Source organism: Anastrepha obliqua, chromosome 2 (assembly GCF_027943255.1).
Source record: "Anastrepha obliqua isolate idAnaObli1 chromosome 2, idAnaObli1_1.0, whole genome shotgun sequence".
Classification (NCBI taxonomy): domain Eukaryota; kingdom Metazoa; phylum Arthropoda; class Insecta; order Diptera; family Tephritidae; genus Anastrepha; species Anastrepha obliqua.
The window spans coordinates 116648784-116664817 of NC_072893.1; the positions used below are offsets into that span (position 1 = coordinate 116648784).

A 16034-nucleotide genomic window follows, 5' to 3' on the forward strand; every position below is an offset into this window, starting at 1 on the left:
AATACAACCAAATACATGGAAATTTTGTTGCTTTATGACTTCACCTTTTATATATTCGGTTTGTACAAATGTATATGAACATTTACAAATGATTGCTATGAACAATTAAATTTCTGGCTACAAGACTTGAACCACAAAATATCGTTTCCAAAATTTGTTTGTGGCCAAAATTTAGAACCTTATTAGCAACACTGTTATAAATTGAAGCTTTGATTTCTCTCCCTCTCTTCTCTCTCATCTAATATACTCAATTGACTTCGTTGTCAATGGCAGCAAATCGACTGTAAACAACAGAGTGCAAAAAATAAAATAAAATTAAATTAAGAAAAAAAAACAGCAACAACAATAAAGACTATTAGAGCAGAGCAGAGCAGCGTAAACGTCCCTTATGAAGGGGAAATGATAACTACAGCAGCTCAACAGCAATAGTTACTACGCGATAGAAAACGTAAGCAAATTTTCTACACGCTTTGTTATACCATACTACGCTTTATCAATATGTTGAAATGTTTCAAGTTTATCTATTATCTTATTACTCACGAATAACTATTGGAAAGAGTATGGAAGAATTGCACCAATACCAATTACTTCGAAATAAATATAAGGTTTCTTTTTGCTTACCTACATATGTATGTACATACCTATGCACATTGTGCATACTATATTTAGTGATACGATTCTTTCTGTGGGCGTCATGTCCACAGTTGTGACGAGCTTTTGTAAAGAATTGTAATCAGGAAAACAAACGATTAGCATTAATTAAGTTCATTAAATTGTACAATTCATAAGCAACACTGAAATGGGAATCATTGTTTATACTTAAAACGCGTAACAGTTAAGGCCTTATTTGAGGCGAATCACATTTCAATCCATATCACGCTTAACCTTTAAATTTTCGAAATTACAACAAAAAATTATTTAAAATTTTATTTAAGTAATTTTGAAATTATTTTAAAAAATGATTTAGACTTTTTCTTTTTTTTTTTTTTTGCGGACTCTCAAAAATATAAGATAAATCAAAAAGCGGGAATAAATATTAGTTCAAATAATTAATTCATGAATAAATAAAATTTTCATAAAGGGCAGTGCCGTCACATGCTAGTAAATGTACCTAAATTCGTATGCGAAGGTCTAATTTTGGCAAATGCAAGTTTAAAAACCAGCACTCCAGTTAACTAACTTTAAATAATCAATCTATAACTCAAAAGTATTTTAACTATGATAAATCAAGTTGTATAATTAGAGATGTGATCTTTAAACTCAGTTTAGCTCAAGAACATAAATAAATTTGCACTGACCTTGGGGAAAAAACTATTACAAGTCGGAGATGTGGACACAGCAAAAGGTTGTGTTCATGATTAATTTATGACCTACTAAATTGCATAAAAGTGTATGATCACTTCGAATTCTGTGAGAAGCGTAAAGGTAAATAACAGTTTTGCTTCTTGTTAAACAAAATATAAAGTTATCTTGTACGAAGCTATCCGCTTGGTACTAACATTTTTGATTTTTAATTTCGTTAATCTCTACACAGTTAATTTACACCATCTTAGAAAAAAATTTATGAGAGGTAGAAACCAGGTTTCACTGTAATTTTAAAAATGAAATTAATCGATAGCCCGACCCCACATACCACAGTACAGGCGAGCGAGCAAGCAGAAATCAAAGTTGCATCTTAAGTAAGGCAAAATTTATGCGAAAAATGTAGCACAAAAAATTCACAAATTATATTAACATCTGCATTCATACATATTTACTGTAAATAAAAGAGTAGTGGAAAAGTGTTATTGAGTAGGCCAACATTTGCTCTCTCGTACATACATATGCATGTAGTTGAGCGATGAGTGGAATATCCCGAAATGCCAACCACCTTTTTTTACTCTCAACGCTCTTATTTTTGTTACATGTTTTGCCTACGCTGTACATATGCGGGTATGTATGTATGACAATGTTAGCAGATACAACGTATTTTAATTACCAACACGTTAATTTTCTTTAAATATGTGTACATGTAAATTGAATGCACTTTATGAACGAAAAAATAAATAAATACACATGATATAAGGTGTAACATATGTATGTAGATCTTTCCGATTTTAAAGTGACTAGGCAACACTGAAAATATGCTTCTCTCCGAAATAAAATAATTTTTGCACATTAACTCATATAAAACCGACTTATATCCCGTTAAGAGTTAAAATTGCTCTTGCATACATACATAAACACCGCCTTTGTTTTATTTAAATGTGATTGGCGGTTGCGTAGGGAAAATATGTTCCAACACAAAAGTAATGTCGACCATTCGCGTGCATGGTGAAATTTTAATTTCCTGGATTCATACATACATACCGAAGTATTTTTTGTCAATACGTTTCTCTTGGGGTATCAAATCAAATCTAGAAAACACTTATAAAAAAAAAAAAAACAAAAAGTGTGAGAGAACACGAGCGCACAATACAAAACTATTTGTGAATGTATTGTAAAATCCCATTCTCTCTCACTATATCTTAAACATTTCTCTCTTTCTACCTTCTTTTGCAGTCATCAATTTAGGTGGAAAAAAACTATGCATGTACATATATACTTATTTATATATATATATATATATATATAATTCGGACTTCTTCAAGTAGGAGAAGCTAATTATCGGATACTTTATAAAGTTAATCAATTTCTTTTTTGCTTTTACTTTTTAGAATTGACGCTTTCCCAGTACGTTGTTTATTTTTGCAATTATATAATTAGGTAGTAGTATTTGTAGGTAGATATAGTGCCTTATATATTACTCAGATAAGACATTTTTTTGCTTTAACTTTGACATGACAAATGTGTAATGAACAATTCAACAATTTCAACTTGAATGAAACGAGAATATCCATTCAATTTTTCACCTCATGTCTGCCGAATACCGAACTGCAAGTAGTGCCGTTCATTCACGAATCGGGCAAAAATTGTGCCATACGTACACTGCTCGGAGATAACATTGCAGCGCGCACTACATTTGTATGCATGTATGGATATTATTTTAAGACTTGAGAAACATGACGAAAATTCATTTGATATCTCGTTAAATATACGATACAAAATTTCAGCAATACTAAATATTAAAAACAAATATTTTTACACATTTTTCACACTTCATAGAGACGAAATTTTTACCGCTTTGGCATTCAAGTTTAAAATACAAGTAAATATCGTATCAAATACATAGAAAGGCCCTTACTGAAAGAAAATTTTACCGGAACAGTGATAATGAATTAAATGTATGAGCTCCCATATATATTTAAGAAAGTGAAATTTAGTACTTAAATTATAAAACAAAAATCAGGTAAACTAGAGGTTTTGTGTTGTGTTGTTGTAACAGCATACTACAGTAACCATTAAGTTCTAGCGAATGTTGCTGAAGTGATAGTCCTTGACCGGATTTGTAAAGACCGGGGTGCACTACAACGCTACTGCTTTTACCTCAGCACGTGATGACAGCCTTCCTAAGAACATTTCTGCCATGAAGCTTTTCAGAAAAACCATCTGCCGCTTGAAATTGGTATAAATCTGTAAATCTCATACATTTATAGGACAGCTTCAACACCACAAATTGGAGTTGAAGCACTGCCAAACATTTAATAAAGATGTTGAATTTGTTATAGAAATTTTCGAGATAAATAGAGTGAAGTATTTTTAAAAAAAGATAAATTTTTAAACTTTCCAAAGTACATAAATAACAATATTTCTTTTGTTACGTTATTAGCGCAGCAGCTCGGTTCGATGTACACCTGATCGATGTAAGAAAATACCCAGATTTATATCAATCCAAGCAGCGGGGCTTACCGCTCCCTTTGATTGTTACTACATAACTTTTGTTTGAAAATTTTTTCTTTTAGGTTAATGAAAAGCAGATTTGTGAATTTCTAAAATTACCGTTATATAAAGGGTGGAAGTGGTTATTAAAAAAATTGGCAAATTTTAAACAGAAACACACTTTTTATTAGAATAATTTAATATGAGATAACTCTATTTCTGCTCGAAACATATGGACGTACGAACAATTTGGTATTTATTTACAGCAACTGCTGTGTGATCGAAATAATAATTTATAAGTGCACTAGTAATGCTGTGGGAATAAACAAAGATTATACAAGATAACGCGAAATACATTTAAAAAAGATAAAATAAATGAAAAGTTACTAAATAAAAAATATTGCTAATATTAAAAGTGGCATATTTAACTATATACATTTTATAATTGGTAAAATCAAAAACTACAATAGGGGAAAATTGTTTCGCACAGCGGCACCAAATATGAAAATCAGCTCATTTAATTAATAAAAAAAAAAAACAAATAGTAAAAACTTAAAGATTGTTAGTCCCAATTCCATTAAACAAAAGCATTTGAACTAGAGTTATTCATGAAAACATACAACCAACTGGAAGCTTGCGCGCCATGCTAAGACAAATTTATAAAATAAGTGACTTTATTATTTTCAAATATCTGTCTCGTATTACTTTGACACATCTATCTCAGCTGCTCTTATTCACCATACACACAATATTTGTTGGAAACTCGGGTATGTGTAAAAAATCCGACAAAACGAATGTAATTGAGAATTAGAACAGCTGATACTTACAGTTCAAACTAGCATGGGATTTACCCTTATTATACTTAACAAATGCAGTATTTCAAAAGTAATGTATTTTTAAATAAAACATACAAGTTTAGTAAATCAACCAAATAATCAATCACTTGAATATTTCAGGCAGTACTCTCATTTTCTTAAAATTCTTCATTACAATTATTTAACGCTTACCAGGTTTTAGTAAATTATATGATGAAATTTATAAAAAACGCCAACTCATCACTTTTAACAAATCAAAAAAAAAAAATGTTTCATATACATACATATTCATGAATTCGTGCAACAAGGTCCAAGGTGTACATATCATTCTTCAAACGACGTACGGTATCCACACATATATGAACTTCGCTATCTCTCAACTGCCCTAATTTTTACCCGCGTTATTTATATTATGCGTTAGCAACACTCACGAAATCGCCATTTTTCATACTCGACGCTGTTCTGTACCCAAGGTAAAAAAAAAACATACATACATACACACACTCAAATGCGTACGTGCATGTGTAATGTATCATGTACAATGCTGGCGAAAATGTTTTTTTTTTAAGCTAGCAAAAATAAATGCAGCTTTAACGCTAATTTGCATTATTTAAACAATAAACTCGACGGAAAATTGGTAATGGAAATATATCACATGACATCTGACCCACTCGTGAAGTTCGCATGGTTTCGTTTCTGTACAAAGCGAAACGCAAGGGAATCACGGTGGGAGCAGCAACAAAGCAACTCCCAAACGTAGTAGAGACTCCAACACATTTTTACGAATTACATAAACCTAGGAATTAGGCAATTATTATAACTAAATTTCTTTGTATATTACCCAAGGAACATTCACAATTATTCTTTAACAATTTCTTCTTTACAATCGCTCCATATAAAATTGCAGCAAATTCTTTCGTAGACAATCTTCCAACAATTATGTACCAACAGCCATTTTTCTCTGATTTGTGAGAATGATACGAAGCAGCTTGGCAGTAGCAGCAGTGAGTGAGTTGTGAGCAATGAAATGATTTGAGAGCCAAAGTATATACAAGCGAGGGGAAGTGAAAGTGGTATGACGTCATTGCTTTTATTTATATATTGTAGGCCATAACGTTAGGGGAAATTACAGTATATGGTAAAAACAAGAGGAAGCTGTGGTATGCATAGGCACATGGATGTGTTAAAATTTAATTGATTCAAAATGCTAAATAATATTAAATATATATATTTGCATATTATTATATTTGACATTTTACTGCCGTAAAGTATTAAGCATTAAGGGAGGCACAAAAAACTTTATTAAATTGTGTATTTTGTTACTTCTTTATTTTTATAAGTAAAATACATAAACTTGAAGCTTATGCAATATTTTGAATGCGAAACTAATTGAAAGCTTAATGCAACAAAAACCGTTACTACATTCATGACGTTTAAATTGAAAGATTGTTACAGAACTCAAAGAAACAAAAAAAAAAAATAAAATAAAATTGATAAATTTCGCAAAGTGTTCCAAGCATATAAGTACACAAAAAATGAATGTTTAATATTACCAAAATGTTTCTAATGTTTTTATAATTCTGTGGTATCCCGGGAAACCTACGTAATGCCACTTTCCGTTTTTCCATTTAATTTTTTATTTCTTATGTACAAGAGCAACGATTATAAATATCTGTTAGACTAAGCTGAAAAGAGCTCATAAATAAATTTATTGAATTGCGTCACGAAAATTGTTGAAAAAAATGAATATGAAATTTTGAAAAAAAAACTTTAACTTTACGTTCCTGTTTCTAACACTATATTTAAGTTCAACATATATATCTGAAACGTAATAGTAAGCGCAGTATTAATAGTGATTATAATAACAAATATAAAATAATTAATAAGTAAAAAAAGAAAAAAAATTGTAAAAAATTAATTTTAATAATTTCAAAAATAAAAATAAATTTCAAAAATAAAATTTAATCAAGTGGAAAAAGTTGTTTTCGTTTTGTTGTTGTTATTATTGTTGTATCCGCATAATCAATCCCCATGCATATATTGGGAATGCTGCTGAAGTGACAGTCCTTGGCCGAATATAAATCCGGTTCGTTCCGGTTACGTAGAATCGACTGTCGTGGGAATGTTTTCGTTTTGTCTCTTCGCAAGCTGTATAGAAAATAAAAATATGCACATGCACGAGAAATTAAGCGTAAAATTAAAGTAAATTCCTGCAGAAATATTTTGATTAAGCACAATTTTTTTTTTCTGATAAATTTTAACGCATTAATTGAACCTCATTGCAAATAACTTTGAATGCATAGTTGCAACTCTGCGCCTACGAAATCGACTCTGTGCTAATTCAACGAGCAGTCACTTTACTCGATATATTTCGTTCTTCACCGGCTCTACTCGTCCATGCTTTGCTGAAATCATTACAGTGAGAGCAGAGAATCCAATAAGAAAATATCAAAATATTTCGCTACACTACGGGTAGAGTATGTTTTGTGAAAGAAAACGATCATAGGTGAAATGCAAAGGAATTTAACATTTGCAATGCAATATTTGACTAAACATTAACAATATCGGCGGCTAGTGCAAAACAAATAAATGATTACGCGTTTGTGAAAAGCTAAATTTGTGAATGCAAGTATAAAGTTTAATTTACTGTATCTAAAGATTAGAAAATGCCATATTTGGTCAAGTGAAGAAAAACCAAAATCGTGTAAATAACCTATGCGGCAGAAAGTTAATGGAAAACTAGTTTTATCACTTTACTCTACTCACGTAAAACCGGGCATGAAGTGAAAAGGGGCAAACAATATTGAAAGCAAAAGAAAAAATTTGGAGAAGTGCGAAAAAATAATACAATTTAAAATTTTTGGAACATTTTAATTTCTCGCAATAGTTTGTTTTTTTATTTTCGAGCGTAATTTACCTGTCGCTACGTGTTTGATAAATTCGCAAATATTGAAACATCCATTGCTCTTTGACAGCTTATGGCTGCTTGCTTAAAATTCTGTATCGAACTGAATTCAAGATTCATTAAACGATAAGTGATTTCCAGAGCCAAAAACAAATTCCGTGCATTTGTTCTAAATTCATTGACGGTGATATACTTGTACTTGAGCGCGCATTCAGTGCACCGCCGGCGACGAATCGTTCACAATTGGTAGCTAGTTGTCCAATTGGCTGAACTGTGCTTTTTATTATACGAAACAATTTCTCATTCATTCCGGCACTTTAACGTTACCGCTGCCGCTGCTGCCGCCATAACAACAACAAGTGCAAGTCGACGCGAGTGCTCCACATTTCTGTAGCATTTCTTTGCGATTGGCAGTCAATTGCACTCCATTTGCATACCACAAACAAAACAGTGACTAATAGTATTTGCAACAACAACTGCATCTTTGCCATAAACATTGTTGTTACATTTCTATTTGCCTAAAGAAAGTTTTGTATAATCTGCAATTGCATTATTAGCTACGCTATCGGAGTTCCCACACACACACACACATAGCCTTGTCTAGTGTTTTTATAGTTCCTGAAGTGTTATTGTTATTTCACACGTTGTGCGCGACGTCGACGTCACATTCACAATAATGGCTGATTTTGATCTAAATGTGGATAGCCTCATACAGCGGCTACTTGAGCGTGAGTAGTAAAATAAAAATAATAATTAAGAACCAAAAAAAAACATGTTTAACAATTTTTATATGTTTTGTTATAATTTTGCAAAACATATTTTTCTCCCCACTCCTTAAATAATTCTTTAGTTATATATTTTTATTTTGTTTATTTACCTTTAAAAATATTGCTAAACTGCGCGCGCGTGTGTGTGTTTTTCGGAATTAGAGAGTTGTTTTCTTTTTTTTTGAGTGCGTGTAAAATTTCTGCTCTTTTTTCTTGCCCTTGATTTTGGTTGGCTGCTGCTCGCATTCGGTAATCTGTTCACAATTGTTTGTTTCTGTGTGATGTGCACCGGCTGATGACAATTAGACGAACGATTTACTATTGATAAGAGTAATAAATGTAGTTACGCCCAAATTCCTTGCTGTATAAGCGCGAGTAGGTATTATAACCCAATAACATTCTGCAGTTTATGTGAAGTTTAAGTCGTTGATCTCCTTTTTTGAATGTTGATCTTGGAATATTCTGTTCTATTTATGTTTATTCCTGGTGTATTTGATCCTCAAAAGGGTGTGTCCCTTTTTGTATACGATAAGGTACCCATCAAAGAGGAGTCGGTGATGAGTCCAGTCGTGGCAATAGACTGCAAATAAATCTCAACTCAAAAAATTTACATAATTTAATCATTATTGAGAGCATCACAAGAATTCCATCTAATTTTCATCGCAAAAATAATAAACTAATTAAATAATTAATAACGAATTAATACAATTAATTAATAAATAATTAAAAAATTAACTCATAAAAATGAGAACCATATTTACTCTTTTCTATATCGAAAAAAAAAGTTTCAGTTATTTGTTTTTGTTCTTATAATAATTTATTTCCGTTCGCCTCTATACCAATTTATTTCAATTGATATTTATTTGCTATCTATGTTATAGTCGCGTCTTTGCTTGTCGTTCTCCTTCGACTTATTCGATAAACAAGAAGCCATAATATACGATCTCCTATATCAACGTTCCCACGACACAATCGGAACGACCCGAATTTATATTCGGCCAAGGACTGTCACCTCAGCAGCATTCCCCATTTATGTATGGGGAATGTTTGTGGTGCTGCTGCTTGAACAACATCTGTCATTCAGCGTGCACTAACAATGACAGATCGCAATCAAAGTCATTGCAATAACAATAAGAACTTTTGAAAAAGTCAAATAATCTGCTTATAGAAGAAGAATTTGCGATTTTTTTTGTAGAAATATTATGAATGCAACTTGACTATTTTCATAACAGAGTATTTATTTTAATGAGTTTTACGTTTTAGTGATATCAGCTGATTATGCACATTCGTGCAGCTGATTATGTTGAATGACTGGGCTTTTTTATTGGCGATTTTCATACAAGATATGTACAAAATATATATATACTATATAATATATACAAATATGATGTCAACGAAGAACTCAATGCCCAAAGGTCCGTTAAGTGTCACGCGGATGACTATCTAAATAGTTGGGGGGAAAATAAATACATTTTTTTCTCGGTAGATTGGCTGTAGTGATCGATATCTCGTAAAGCATCTATCATGCAATTTAAAGTTTATAACATTTCACACTTAAAAAATTCGTTTGTTGTTTTTTGTTTGTTCCATTCATTTGTGAGTTACAGGGCGTTAACAAAGCAAATGAACAAAGAGAAAATTCGGTACATTTTTCAGTTTTTCTTTGATAAAAAGCCGTTATTCGGCTTTGATCAAATTTGACAGAATCGGCTGATGGGCTGGGATTTGTTTAACGAATTCCAGCTTGTGTTAGTGATATACGATTGGCATGACATGAGCCTTGGCTGCGTTGATTTTTTTTTGTTCTGCCACGCCAAATTTCCCGCAAAATTTTTTTCCATCATAGCTGCAAAGCAAACCTTGAAATTTATCATCCTTGGAAACGGCTAATTACGTACAATTTTGGTTTCGTGGATGCCATTTTGGAATTTTTAATATTAAAGAAAATGTCGGTAAAATCACAGACCGGCATGTTAGTATTTGTATCATCTCCCAGGCGCTAAAGTTCGACCATAAAACAGTTTGAAACCATTTGCGCAAAAATTTGATAATAAAAAATAAACATAACGGATTTCTTTTTCCCCCAAACGTATATTAACCAGCGGCGATGATTAATGAAAAATATGCATTTTAGTAGCACCGCTAAATAATTCAAGTCCTGTATATGTACCCCTGAGTTTTGATCTATTAGTGCTTTTATGGCAAGTTTCTGATATGTGCTAGGTATGAGTAATAAGCTGCTATAACAACAACAACAACATGTTTATCCATACAATGTAATGCGAAAAATAAATATGTAAATTCAGAATTCGTGCAATCTCAGCGTTTGAAACGTTTTACGTCATTTTCCTTTCCTATCTTCCTATTCCGTCTTGAAGCCGACGCTACTCTTTTCTTCTAAATTTTAGCCAGTGGAAAAAAATTGTCGTAGAAGTTGCGCTATTGTTTAAAATTTACTTTGGAGCTGACACTTTGTGGCGATTAAGGTATGGAGCATCAATTTTAATGTTGTTTTTGTTGTAACAGCATGAAACATTTTTGGAAAGAGTCCCTTATCCGAATTTAAATCTGAGTTATTGGCCGAATAAAAATCCGACTGCCGTCCCCGTGATATTCATTTTGCCAATACTTTGTCGCAAATAATCGATTTTTTTTTCGAAAGTTACCAGATACAAAAAAAATCAACCAAAACCAAAAAATTTTGACTACAACAAATTCGCTAAAAATATGCAGTGTTTATCAATTAATTCAAAAAAATTAAAATACCGGTTCAGATTTGACAGATTAGCTGCAAAATTGGCAATCAGCTGTCAAGACTATTTGGAAAGGTTTTTCTTCACAGCAAATGGTTTGTTGATATATTTTAGTCTTTTTGTTTGTTTAATTATTATTAACAAAGTGAAGAAAATGCAAAGAGAAGCAGTAGCTACTTTAATAGCGCAATTTGCTGCTAGCGCCTTTTGGTGCCCTATGTCCCGCCAGGCATTCAAGAAAACAATGATGGTGATCGTGATGAATATACAGTTGAAAAAAATCCGTAAACGACGTTTCAAAAAATTTTGACAACAATGCGCATGCGAGATTCGTTAGTACATTTTATAATAAGCAATAACAGGCCGAAGTGTCTATGGACACAGGTTTTTTTTTGATTTATGACGTCATAATTAATAATATCTAACAAACATTTTACCGACATCCATTTTATTTAGTTTTTACTTTCACGTTTCACGTTTTAGTTTTTACTTTCACATTTGTTTTAATAATTATCGATAACACAGAAAACACAGGATTGTACAGCAAAAAGTATATTTATAATCTGCGATTATTTTATAAACTCGGATTTCAGGAGAGATATTTTGTATGGTTAATCTCGATTTTTAATTACGGATTGGGAGTTAAACTCGAAAAAGTACATTTTTTTTATTGGTGGGCGAGGTAGGGTTCGAAATGCCTACGAAATTACAGCGACCGTGAGTGGCCACTAAACCAATCTCCTCTTCTGGGGAAAAAATACAGTTATATGTGAACCTGTAATAATAGCCGACCTTCTCTCTCAACCGGCGACCACACTCATAATCTACATTTTTACATGATAAGAAGAAGAGAATATTTCCCATATATAAAATTTTACCATGCAATCGGTTGTAGTGGGTAAAGTTGTTGTTCTTGTAGCAGTGAATGTGGTTTGTGGCCATGTGGCTAACGACTTTTGAAAAATTCTCATTATAAAAAAACACAACTTTTCGTAAGAGCGGGATGTACTTGCGACTGAATGTATTGTAGATATGTACATAGATATATATTACATACATACAAATGCAATTATTTCAAGTAATTCAAGTACCTTCTTTCTACGCTTAAAATGTCTCTCCATTAAATTGCAATCTCAATTAAATTTCGAAAGCAGCAATTTTTGATAAAATTGTGCTGTCTACGCAGATACGAAAATTTTAAGTGAATTAAAAAAATATTATTTTTCAATTATGAAGTTGGTCTTACGAAGACACAAGAAATATTAAAAAAAAAAAAAAAAAAAAAACACTTTAAAAATGCGATACATTCCAATAGATATAAAAGCAATTGAAATATTAAAAAAAAAAGGTAGTAACGAATGAAATGAAACATTAAAAAAGTAAAGCCTTTTTAGGCAAACAAAAAGAAGGAATCTTTGCAAAAAATAATGTAAAAAATATATTACTCTTAACAGGGTAAACTTCTGCTTTAGTCGCATAAAAACTGAGAATCCAGAACAGCTGTGACGAGTTTGGCAATGTCATTGACGTTTCGCTGACGAAGGTGGGTGGCGCACGAGAAAGCAGCTGCCGAGCTGCCTTAGCTACTGAACGTTCAAGCAGATCGCAGATCGCTGATCTGTCCTCGTTTCATTGGAGATTAGAAAAGCTCATTTAGTTAGCGGTGAAATGTGCTTTAACAAGAACAAAAAACACAAACAAAAACAAAAACAAAAAAAAAACAGTAATAATGAGAAATACATAAGAGCATTTTTGCTTTGTGATTTCGTCGTGAATTTGTTTTTTTCGCCTGTGTGGGTGTTTGCTTAGAACACAATTAGCAAATCATTTGGAAAAAAAAGAAATTTAAAATTAAAAAAAAAAACGCAAAGCGAAATCAGGAAATAATAATCATCTGCACTTACCTTGCTGCACGTACGGCTTTTATATTTTTTAGCCGTTTGCTTAAAAAAAATAATAATAAAAAAATAAAAAATATTAAATGAATTTCAATTTAAATGATAATTTTAAAAGTACTAAGAAATGCAAATATTCAACATTCAGGAAGCGCTCAATATAATCAGAGCATTTAAATACAATAAAATTTCTTTTTGCATGGTTCTCAATAAACGATTAGTGTACGAAACTTCAAATTAAAAAAAAATCATTTATTTTGTAAGCTCATCAAAGAAACAAATATCGTGCATTCGTTATATAGAGAAAAGAGAAAATGTGCAACATCGTCAAGAGAACAAATTATAAAAATCAACGAGAATATCTAAGCTACTTCAAACTTGTACTTCACTCAGGGCCCACTGATCAAAAAGTTTGGTATTTTGAAAAAATAATATTTCTTTTGTGGGCTCACCAAAAAAAAAAAAAATTCGTGCATTCGTTATGTGCAGAAAATGTGCAACATCGGCAGCAGAAAACAATTATAGAAATCAACGAGAATTTCTGCGTCACTTCAAACTTGCACTTCATTAAAAATTGCATGGACCCACTGATTAAAAAGTTGAAATTTTTGATGAAATGTTTGGAATTTTTTTTTAAATCTTGTATAACATTTGACACTTTGTTTTATGCGATATTTGTGAGGGAAAAGGATATATGTATTTTTCAAAACATTGAAATTTTTATGAAATTTTTTCGAATTTTTACAAGTTTTGTACAAGGTTTGAAACTGGGATTTATATATTTGTTGTAGATGCGTTATATTTTTTTTTATAAAATGAAAATTACGAAATTTAAAATTAGAAAGAAAAAAAATACTAGTAATTAAAAGAAAAGTACCCAAAACTGTTAAAACTTTCGCGATTCCATTATTTTGTTCGTAAGTGTATTTATTTGCTCAAATGCAGGCACTTTCACGCATATTTCCAAAATTTGCATCTAAATATTACTTTTTCTATATATAATTTTGAATATATTTGCTTTACTAATTAGTAATTACTGAAAATTCGTATATCATGCACATTTGAAAATTACCGTTATATGTAAAAAACGCATGTTTGATGCGCGATTTTGCAGCTTTTCAATACTAATCTACCTTAAGCCCAATATACAATAAAAATAATTCGCTCTACAAAAATGTATGACAAGTCTGACTAGTGAATTGCATAATTAACCCATCTTTTGAGGTTATGCACGAATCGACTGATTTTCGAAAATATTTTTGGAACATGCGGTAATCGAGATGGCGAATTGAGGTATAATAAACTATCAAGTGTGCTCTAGGAAGTCAAATCTATGAAATTTGTTACTTTTAACGGGGCTAAACTAACGATAGAATACTGGATGTGTTGATTTAAGATGCGCAAAAAGTGTTGATTGGTTGGTGTAAGGCCCTCTCTCACTTGCATGATATTGTATGTGTCTTCGTGTATACGAGCAAAGCATGGTGAAAATATTTTTAGAGGTGTGCTACGCAGCAGGCCGTTATTCGGCTCTGAGCGAAACAGCTGATGTGTCACGAACCGGTTTGTTTACGAAAAAACTGAGATTGGGTTAGTGACATACGAAAGAAATCAACCAATGACAACGCTTCGTTGTCATCTATACCACGACTGACTGGACGTGTGTGTGAATTTGTGTGAAATGATCGTGCAGAATTCGGCTGACGAATCTGCCAAATGACGTGGCAGCCAAAGTTCCCCTCACAATTTTTTTTAACACCATAGCTAAAAAGCATACCTGGTAATCTATCATCCGTGCGAGTAAAGTCATCATTGGTCGCCTTTATAATTCTACACGATGATTGGTCTATCCTATTCTTTTCTCGACAAAGAGGAGACTGACAATCATATTTGAGTGAAAATAGGTATTACTGGAACGCCAGGTACAAAATAATTTTAGTTCGATATTGTGACTCTATTTCCTCTTTATCTCACTATTATGCATCGGAATGACTAATGTGAAACCAGCAAGGGTGGAACAGAGGATGCAACTCCTTATAGATTAGCCTAAGAACTTTCGATCTCTTTCGCTTTAATTGGTATGACTCCTAATGCTCGATTCAAGATGTGTTAAAGCATGCAAGAGGTCGATCTCGCTTATCCAACAATACAACACCACTTTGTTGGGTCCCCGTCCACTCTGGAGCGGAGGAAAATGAAAGAGCGGATGAGGGTGCAAGGAAAGGTTCTAAGCTTGACCTTCAGCGAGTGGTAGAAGACATAAGCATTCGTCTAAACGAAATGTTCTCGTACACTGCGATTGACTTGAGCGTAATCGTGGAAACCAATAGAAGGTCGTCTCTGACTACTAACTGAAGGGTGTTCAAAGCATTCTGACAAAAAAGAATCTTAAAAGGACAAAATGTCGGCTTGGATTCAAAAGACTAACTACCAACGTCTTCAAAGGTGTTATACCGGGTCACTGTACTATTGGCACTGTAGCCAGTAGAATGGGTGTACCTCACAAAGACTTCTGCAGGAGTTGTGGAGATGAAGGAGAAATTGAGTCGGCACAACACCTCCTCTGTGAATTTCCTGTACTACAAAGAAGCCGTGCGAAATATATTGGCGATTATTTCTTTGAAGACTTGGGAAATTTGCATAATGTTTTACTGGAGGGACTGATTACCTGCTTAAAAAGATCTAAGTGGTGTCAAATGTAGGTATCACAATGGGCTTTAGAGCCCCGATGTTTTTTGGTCTTAGACAAGCAAATTGGCTAACATAACCTAACATAAAAGTCTAAGGTAACGCTACACATACAGTGAGTCAAAAAAGTTTTGGCACAGTGAGTTTTTTGTTTTTTTTAATATGCGCAACGTGCCAATTTGTATAAAAATATAATTCATACTACAACAAAGACAACATATTTTAACGCTGAAATGCTTGACGCCCAGAAAATGCAAGGATCGGCAGCAGAAAAGTTATTGAAAATCAAAGGAAATTCTCAGCAATTTTAGCAAAGTGCAAAAATTTATTGCCCATGAATTAGATGAAACTTCGATTTGCATGGATTGTACTATACTAAAAACTATATTTTCATACAAAGTTAACGAAACAAA

General features: G+C 32.4%; 2 protein-coding genes across 4 annotated transcripts in view; one reads left to right on the forward strand and one right to left on the reverse strand.

Annotated features, from left to right (window-relative positions):
* LOC129238715 (protein suppressor of sable) overlaps positions 1-5637 on the reverse strand; it is a 30807-nt gene extending 25170 nt beyond the window's left edge. For 2 of the 3 annotated variants that reach the window (XM_054873847.1, XM_054873843.1), the window contains exon 1: positions 5455-5637. The gene's annotated coding sequence lies outside the window, so the exon portion shown is untranslated. Of the gene's footprint in view, positions 1-2689; positions 2842-5454 lie in introns of those variants that run through there. The other variant, XM_054873844.1, reaches the window with a different exon arrangement.
* Positions 5638-7009: 1372 nt separating this feature from the next.
* Positions 7010-16034, forward strand: part of LOC129237918 (serine/threonine-protein phosphatase beta isoform) — a 120231-nt gene continuing 111206 nt past the window's right edge. The window contains exon 1 of the mRNA XM_054872904.1: positions 7010-8246. Coding sequence (XP_054728879.1) covers positions 8195-8246 — 52 coding nt within the window. The 5' untranslated portion in view covers positions 7010-8194. The remainder of the gene's footprint in view (positions 8247-16034) is intronic.